This window comes from Perissodus microlepis, chromosome 4 (assembly GCF_051167445.1).
Source record: "Perissodus microlepis isolate ML-2025 ecotype Zambia chromosome 4, ASM5116744v1, whole genome shotgun sequence".
Lineage (NCBI taxonomy): Eukaryota > Metazoa > Chordata > Actinopteri > Cichliformes > Cichlidae > Perissodus > Perissodus microlepis.
Window position 1 is genome coordinate 1,109,777 of NC_140464.1, and position 9,049 is coordinate 1,118,825.

A 9,049-nucleotide genomic window follows, 5' to 3' on the forward strand; every position below is an offset into this window, starting at 1 on the left:
TCCAAGGTTCCTCACAGCGTTACTGGAGGCCAAGGTAATGCCATCCAGAGTATGAATCTGGTTAGATACCATATTTCTAAGATTTTCAGGGCCGAGTACAATAACCTCAGTTTTATCTGAATTAAGAAGCAGAAAGTTAGCGGCCATCCAGGTCTTTATGTCTTTAAGACATTCCTGCAGTTTAACTAATTGGTGTGTGTTATCTGGCTTCATGGACAGATAGAGCTGGGTGTCATCTGCATAGCAGTGAAAATGTATGCTATGTCTTCTAATGATGCTGCCTAAGGGAAGCATGTATAATGTAAACAGAATTGGTCCTAGCACTGAACCCTGTGGAACTCCATAATTGACCTCAGTGTGTGAAGAGGACTCTCCATTTACATGCACAAATTGGAGTCTATTAGATAGATATGATACAAACCACTGCAGTGCAGTACCTGTAATACCTACAGCATGTTCTAATCGCTCTAATAGGATATTATGGTCGACAGTATCGAACGCTGCACTGAGGTCTAGCAGGACAAGCACAGAGATGAGTCCACTGTCAGAGGCCATAAGAAGATCATTTGTAACCTTCACTAAAGCTGTTTCTGTGCTGTGATGAGCTCTGAAACCTGACTGAAACTCTTCAAATAAACCATTCCTCTGCAGATGATCTGTTAGCTGTTTGACAACTACTCTTTCAAGGATTTTTGATATGAAAGGAAGGTTGGAGATTGGCCTATAATTAGCTAAGACTGCTGGGTCTAGAGATGCTTTTTGAGTAAAGGTTTAACCACAGCCAGCTTGAAGGCCTGTGGTACATAGCCGACCATTAGAGATAGGTTGATCATATTTAAGATCGAAGAATTAATCAATGGCAGGACTTCTTTGAGCAGTTTTGTAGGAATGGGGTCTAAAAGACACGTTGATGGTTTGGAGGAAGTAATTATTGAAGTTAACTCAGAAAGATCAATTGGAGAAAAAGAGTCTAACTTAACATCAATGGTACTAAGAGTAGCTGTAGATAATATTACATCTGTGGGATGATTACTGGTAATTTTTTCTCTAATGATAAAAATTTTATTTGTGAAGAAGTTCATGAAGTCATTACTAGTTAACGTTAAAGGGATGGTTGGCTCAACAGAGCTCTGACTCTTTGTCAGCCTGGCTACAGAGCTGAAGAGAAACCTGGGGTTGTTCTTATTTTCTTCAATCAGTGATGAATAGTAAGATGTTCTGGCTTTGCGGAGGGCTTTCTTATAAAGCAGCAAACTATTTCTCCAGGCTAAATGATGATCCTCTAAATTTGTGACACGCCATTTCCTCTCCAGATTACGAGTCATCTGCTTTAGGGTACGTGTTTGAGAATTATACCACGGAGTCAGGTACTTCTGATTAGAGACCTTAGTTTTCACTGGAGCTACAGTATCCAGAGTCGTACGTAGTGAGGAGGTGAAATTATTAACAAGATAATCGACCTCTGTTGGGGTAGCGTTCAGATAGCTGCTCTGCTCTGTGTTGGTACAGGGCATTGAAGATGATAACAGTGGGTGGATTATATTCTTAAACTTAGTTACAGCGCTTTCAGAAAGACATCTACTTTGATAAAATCTACTCTCCACTGCTGTGTAATCAATTATTGTAAATGTAAATGTTATCAGGAAATGATCAGACAGGAGAGGGTTTTCAGGAAACACTGTTAAATGTTCAGTTTCTATGCCATATGTTAAAACAAGATCTAGAGTGTGATTAAAGTGGTGGGTGGGTTCTTTTACATTTTGAGAGAAGCCAATTGAGTCTAATAACAGACTAAATGCCGTGTTGAGGCTGTCATTTTTAGCATCTACATGGATGTTAAAATCACCCACAATAATTATTTTATTTGAGCTCAGAACTAAATTAGATATAAAGTCTGAGAAATCAGACATAAACTCTGTGTAAGGCCCAGGTGGACGATAGATGATAACAAGTAAGACTGGTTTCTGAGTTTCACAGCTGGGGTGGACAATGTTAAGCATCAGGCTTTCAAATGAATTAAAAGTCTGTCTTGGTCTTTCATTAATTAATAGGCTGGTGTGAAAAATTGCTGCCACACCGCCCCCTCGGCCTGTGCTTCGAGGTTTCTGGTAGTTAGAATGACTCGGGGGTGTTGATTCATTTAAACTAACATAATCATCCTGCTGCAACCAGGTTTCTGTAAGGCAGAGTAAATCAATTTGTTGATCAATTATTAAGTCATGTACTAACAGAGACTTGGAGGAGAGAGACCTAATATTTAATAATCCACATTTCACTGTTTTACTCTTTGGTTCAGATGTGGATACTGTATTGTTCTTTCTTTTTGATTGTTTATGTTTAAGTTGTTTGTTGCTGGTTTTTAGTTTGTTTTTTGTCTTTTTGGAAGCTGACACAGTCTCTATGGAGATGGGTTTTTGGGGGGGTAGCAGGAGGAGAGAAGCTGCAGAGAGGCGTGTAAGACTGCAACTCTGCTTCCTGGTCCCAACTCTGGATAGTCATATTTTGGGGGGGTTTAATAAATTTGTCCATATTTCTAGAAATGAGAGCTGCTCCATCCAAAGTGGGATGGATGCCGTCTCTCCTAACAAGACCAGGTTTCCTCCAGAAGGTTTGCCAATTATCTATGAAGCCCACATCGTTTCTGGGACACCACTCAGACAGCCAGCAATTTAAGGAGAACATGCGGCTAAACATGTCACTCCTGGTCTGATTGGGGAGGGGACCAGAGAAAACTACAGAGTCCGACATTGTTTTAGCAAAGTTGCACATCGATTCAATATTGATTTTAGTGACCTCCGATTGGCGTAACCGGGTGTCATTACTGCCGACGTGAATTATGATTTTACTGATTTTTATATGATTTTAGCTGCTGTTACACTCTGTTGGCTGCTGTTAGCCTCTGTTAGCGGCTGTTACACTCTGTTGGCTGCTGTTAGCCTCGGTTAGCTGCTGTTAGCCTCTGTTAGCGGCTGTTACACTCTGTTGGCTGCTGTTAGCCTCTGTTAGCGGCTGTTACACTCTGTTGGCTGCTGTTAGCCTCTGTTAGCTGCTGTTACACTCTGTTGGCTGCTGTTAGCCTCTGTTTGCTGCTGTTACACTCTGTTGGCTGCTGTTAGCCTCTGTTACGAGTGTTGGTGAAAAATTCTTTGAAGTGGATCTAATGTTGTTGGACTCTGACGCAAAAAATTGCTAATACAATTTGAGAATAATTAAACTGTTTCTTAGAAGGAAAGTTTAGTATTTAGCATACTGGAGCCTAACATTAGCTGGTATAATGTTAGCTTATACTCAGCTAAAGTTGTTGTTTGGCTAGCTAAACTTTTTTTGTAGTTAATATAATCAAAAATGAACAGTAGATTGTTATAAGTATATATTCAGTTACTACTGTTTGAAACTGTATTTTGCATTTTTTAATGGGTGGTATATCATTTTAATGGAAAACAAATAATAATAATAAAAATATAAGTACAAGATTTTTCAAATAAAATAAAACCAGACTAAAGACAGTGCATTTCTGCATTACAGCAGTTCATCATACTCTATTTAAAAAAATCGAAGCATTAATTAATGGCAGGACTTCTTTGAGCAGTTTTGTAGGAATGGGGTCTAAAAGACACGTTGATGGTTTGGAGGAAGTAATTATTGAAGTTAACTCAGAAAGATCAATTGGAGAAAAAGAGTCTAACTTAACATCAAGGTCAAGGTCAAGGTCAAATTTATTTATATAGCACATCTGCTTTAGGGTCAGTGATGAATAGTAAGATGTTCTGGCTTTGCGGAGGGCTTTCTTATAAAGCAGCAAACTATTTCTCCAGGCTAAATGATGATCCTCTAAATTTGTGACACGCCGTTTCCTCTCCAGCTTACGAGTCGTCTGCTTTAGGCTACGTGTTTGAGAATTATACCACGGAGTCAGGTACTTCTGATTAGAGACCTTAGTTTTCACAGGATCAAATAGTATTATAGCATTAAAAGATAATAATAATAATGATAATAATAAAAATAATAATACTTTGGTTTTACTATTGTATAATTTTACAATCACCTTATAATCGTTTACAATGATGTCATCAGTAACAATAATAATAATGACAGCAGCAACTTGTTGTGTATTGTCATGATCATTTTTTGTTGTTGTAGTTTTTCTTTGTTTTCATTCTTCCTGTTTTGAGTCTTTAAATGCTGTTGGACTTCTTTTTTGAGTCTCTGTACTCTTGTTAGCTCTTACAAAAGGTCTATAAAGAAATCAGAATAATCTTTTGTTGTACAGTTTTATTTTTATTATTTTTATTGCTGCATTTGATATTTTCTTCTTTCCAAGTTTTGTAAATTTGTATTTTGTTTTTTTAAAATCTTCCCGTCACATCACAGCTGAGTCATGTCAGAAAATCAACCGTTTTGTTTGAATCATCTTTTATTTGCTGATTTTGCTGTTAATGTCTGATTAATTCCACAAACTGATTGATACATTAGCATTTTAACTTTACTGAATCAGAAAGATAAAAGAACACACGAGGAGAAGAATGTGGCATCACCAAACACAACGATCACTTTAAAAAAAAGTGTTTACAGAAAAATGATAAAGGTGGAGTCGGCACAGATGGAGCAAGCATGGAAATGTCCTTCCTCTAAAGCATGGTGATGCATTGGTTGTATTATTGATTGTGGTCTGCAGAGAAGCTGAAGGTATCAGATTAATAAAGTGCAGTAAAAATAGTTGAATATTTCACTCTTTTATAGTACTCAGCTGCAGTTTTATTACAGCACAATAAATGTGGATCGTTTTAATGGGTTTGTTGCTACAGTCTGAAGGCTTAAGGTCTCGACTTACTTCCCTGCTTTTTGTTATTATTTGAGACAGTTGTCAAACTTTGTTGCCAGCCAGACATTTGCTTGTAGGACTAAGGCAACAAAGTCCGCGGGCAGCACAGGAGACAACAGGGCTTTAGCGACAGTGGCCACATGTGGGTCTACAGCACCCATCTGCGTCTGAGTTTTTGACTTTTGGATTTGCTTCCTTAAGACTTCCTGTGCATGTCCGAACATTTCCTTGGTGTAGTTCCTTAGCTTGTTATTTTCTACCATTTCATTGATTTCCTTCACCAGCTCCTTTTGTTCTTTTGTTTTTTGTTTTTCATTACCTGTGTTGTTAACAACACAGTATTTCTGTGTTTTAAATCCCACTTTCTTAATAAACTTCCTTATCTGGTTTCTCTGCCCATCAGACAAGTCTCCTTTGATATGCGTGATCAGGAGGAAGAAATAACGCATGACCTCTTTACCAAAGATCCTCCTCAGGACTTTCACTCGTTCCACATCATGTGCTGTAAAACCGTCCTCCCATCTGTGCACGTACAGGAACACGTGAGGCCCCTGCTCAGAATCGAACTGAAAGGTGGATGCAATGATCTTACTCAGCACCTCCCCCTTAGATTTGCTGGTGTGGCACAGGCCGAGAGTATCAGCTAAAACCAGTCTTTGGTTTCCAAACGGCGCCGTCTCGGTTGTGCACGGCACTTCATCTGAGGCAAGCAAGCTCTTCGTCACAGCAGCTTTTCCCAGGAATGTGTTCATGATTGAAGTTTTCCCAGCTCCAGTCTTTCCAATGAGCACGATCCTGAGCTCCTCTGGCACTGTTGGAGAATCATATCATATCACATATCAGCACTGCAGCACTTAGTCTGAACAACAGCTGATGTTTGAATGACGCTTCAATTGTTCCCAGCTTGCATTTGTTTTACTGACTTTGCATTACAAAGAAATTAACTTTCAGATGTTTTTATTATCTTAACTATCAGCATTATAGACTCATTAGCTTTCATGTAAACCACAGTCAGTCCCGTTTTACTCCCACACTTTCCCATCTTAGTTTTATGGTGTCTCGCTGATGAATTCAAAGTTCAGAAACACTTCAGATAAATATGATCGCAGCGTGTCTGTTGACCATTTGTACAGTTGAATGTTTTCATTTTCAGAAAATTTACTTCATAAAGTAACTTTGCTGTTTCATTGTGTACTGCAGTAATCGTTGGTCCGGTGCAGGGCAGGCGTTTAATTAAAAGCAGGTATATTAATGCATAGAAGATTTAGCCTAGAAAGCTGCTTTTTATGTTAATGTCACTTATAGGAGCTGTATAAGATGTTTGTCCTACCTTCTGGTTTACTCCCCTGGGACCCTATAAAGAGAATTGTTAAATATGTTAAAACCCCAAATGTGTACAATTATTAATTTTATTATGGTACACACTGCATATTTCAACAGATCCAGCAGTTCTACGTTAGGATTTTCTGACTTAAATGGCTAAAAATACATAAATCGGGAGCAGTTTGCACCTGAAGCCTTTCTGTCATGCTGCTCAGTAGAACTTTGCCACAATTATTTAAAAACTCAATTTAGTCAAAATGATATTAAATGTAATAACATTACTATTTTATAGATGATAAAGTTTTAGGGTGCTCGGAGTGATGATGTAAGCTGCACTCAGCACTGACTGCAAATAACAACTTTTCTATTATTTCATGTCGTCAGATTAACTGAGAACTGTTCAGGATTCAATTTAGAAAAAAGACAAATCTCTACATGTTACATACTTACACAAGTAATCAAGAAATTATTACAAATATTAAATTATATGAAAGAAGCAACAAATGAAGGCGATTAAAAAGCCGAGTGACCTTTGATGTAATGAATGAGGCGTCTGATGACTAGAAACTATTTTAAAAACCAGCGAGCTCGTAGACTAAACAGGGAGTGCTGGACTGTGTAAGTGTAGCTTTCTCTGTTACAGATGAGACATTTGTGTTGTTAGTACTGCTGCTAATAACACATGAAAACGTAATAAGAAAGAACAGAAATGCTCTGCTGGTTTATTTAAAACCTGTATGAAATGTAAAATGTACGTACCGCCCATCTTTGTCCTTTGTAAAAGCAGTGTGTCGTTGATGTCGTTGTCGTTGAACAGTTTGCCATCTTTATATTCAGCAGTGTGCCGCGTCCTCCCCTTAATGACGTTCGACTGTCGTCTGCTTGCCAATGAGCCGACTTCTCAGAAACCAGAAACCAAAATATCCGTGCGCAGCAAACGATAGAACCAAACAAAATTTTGACGACTGGAGGAATCGGGGAAGCTCCCTCTCTTACAGTAAAATCATGTTTGAGTATCGAAAAGGCAATCTGGAATGAGAACTTTCCAGGATGCTGAACCTGGCATTTTGACCGTTTAGCCACAGCGGGATAGAGGAAGTATTTTTTTTGTGCAGCAGGATTACCCACACTGTAAAAACGTCAACTTGATTAATGTTGAATTAGCACATTTTCTATTGTTCGCCTAACATTTTATAACTGAATTAGTTATAAAATCAGTAGTTATACAGTAAGTAATACCATGTTCTTAAAATCTCTGATGCTAGATAATTGACATTGAATTAACAGATAAATTAAGTTGAGCCAGCTATTTACCTACAACCAGACCTTTAGCTTGTCCATTTCAGAGCGCATAGAGGAATGGAGCTAATGTGTTTGACAAGAGAAAGAAGAGCAAACCATTACGCTGCCTTTGGTAACTAAATGCTACATTTTCTGTTTTAATATAAGCATCTTATAAACTTTATTTAGTTCTAATTTCTTTGTTGTTAATGGGAACCAAAGTTTAACAAGAAAAGAAAAAAATATATAAAAAGTTCCATAATCAATTTATTTCATTTTTATTTATAAAGTACCAAATCACAACAACAGCTTCCACAAGACAAAGAAAAAAGAGACAAACCCAACAATCATATGACCCCCTATGAGCAAGCACTTTGGCGACAGTGGGAAGGAAAAACTCCCTTTTAACAGGAAGAAACCTCCAGCAGACTCAGGGAGGGGCGGGGCCATCTGCTGTGATTGGTTGGGGTGAGAGAAGGAAGACAGGATAAAGACATGCTGTGGAAGAGAGACAGAGATTAATAACAGATATGATTCAATGCAGAGAGGTCTGTTAACACATAGTGAGTGAAAACAGGTGAGAGAAGAAGTGCTCAGTCCATCAGGGGAATCCCCCAGCAGCCCAGATCTTTTGCAGCATTATTGAAGCAGGGTCACCTGGTCCAGCCCTAACTATAAGCTTTAGCAAAAAAAGTTTGAAGCCTAATCTTAAAAATAGAGAAGTCTGTCTTCCTAATCCAAACTGGAAGCTGGTTCCAAAGAGGGGCCTGAAAACTGAGGTCAGTCGGAGACTGAAGTGCTCTAATGGGGTGATCATATCTTATGAATAGGATTGTCAATTTTAATGCGTTAATGCAGATTAATCTGTCATCACGATTAACCCATCCGGAGCACAGAATGACTCAAAATCCCTGAAATGTCAACACACTTCAGGCAGTTTGTCCAAAGTTTGCTGTCTGTGCTCCAGATGTGTTAAATGCGTTAAAAAGTTTTAATCGTGTTAATCTTGATTACACATTAATGCGTTGACACTGACAGCCCTACTTATGAGGTCTTTAAGATAAGATGGGGCCTGGTTATTCAAGATGTTATATATGATGTGGATGTTTTTAAATTTGATTCTGGATTTAACAGGGAGACAATGAAGAGAGGCAAATGCAGGCGAAATCTGCTCTTTCTTCCTAGTCCCTGTGAGTAGTCTTGCTGCAGTATTTTGGATTAACTGAGTCATGTTTGACCAGGACATGTCCTTCAACGCACATATTAAACAAATATGTAAGACTGCTTTCTTCCATTTGTGCAACATCTCTAAAGTTAGAAATATCCTGTCTCAGAGTGACACTGAAAAACTAGTTCATGCATTTATTACTTCCAGGCTGGACGACTGTAATTCATTATTATCAGGAAGTCCTAAAAACTCCCTGAAAAGCCTTCAGTTAATCCAAAATGCTGCAGCAAGAGCATAGCTGGACTGGCCATCGGGCATACCGGGCATTTGCCAGGGCATTAACAGGGAAAGGGGGGCACAAAGAAATACGTTCTCATTCTCATTTAAAATGTCTAGCTTTTATTAAATAATTATCTGAAGCTTACAACCAAAGTTTTTATCTGACGTAAAATGTA

The 9,049-nt window shown here is 38.4% G+C and overlaps 1 protein-coding gene across 1 annotated transcript; it reads right to left on the reverse strand.

Moving 5' to 3' along the window:
* Positions 1 to 4,060: 4,060 nt before the first annotated feature.
* LOC146387920 (GTPase IMAP family member 4-like) lies at positions 4,061 to 6,970 on the reverse strand. The gene is made up of 3 exons (XM_084924742.1): positions 6,905 to 6,970; positions 6,153 to 6,176; positions 4,061 to 5,633 (listed from the first exon to the last, which is right to left on the reverse strand). The coding sequence occupies exons 1-3, from the start codon at positions 6,909 to 6,911 to the stop codon at positions 4,849 to 4,851; spliced, it is 816 nt and encodes a 271-aa protein (XP_084780868.1). The 5' UTR covers positions 6,912 to 6,970; the 3' UTR covers positions 4,061 to 4,848.
* Between the last annotated feature and the right edge of the window lie 2,079 nt (positions 6,971 to 9,049).

Coding starts and splice junctions, on each gene's coding strand:
- LOC146387920 (XM_084924742.1), bottom strand. Junction 5,634..6,152: donor CCAGGGGAGTAAACCAGAAG/GTAGGACAAACA, acceptor ATTCTCCAACAG/TGCCAGAGGAGCTCAGGATC.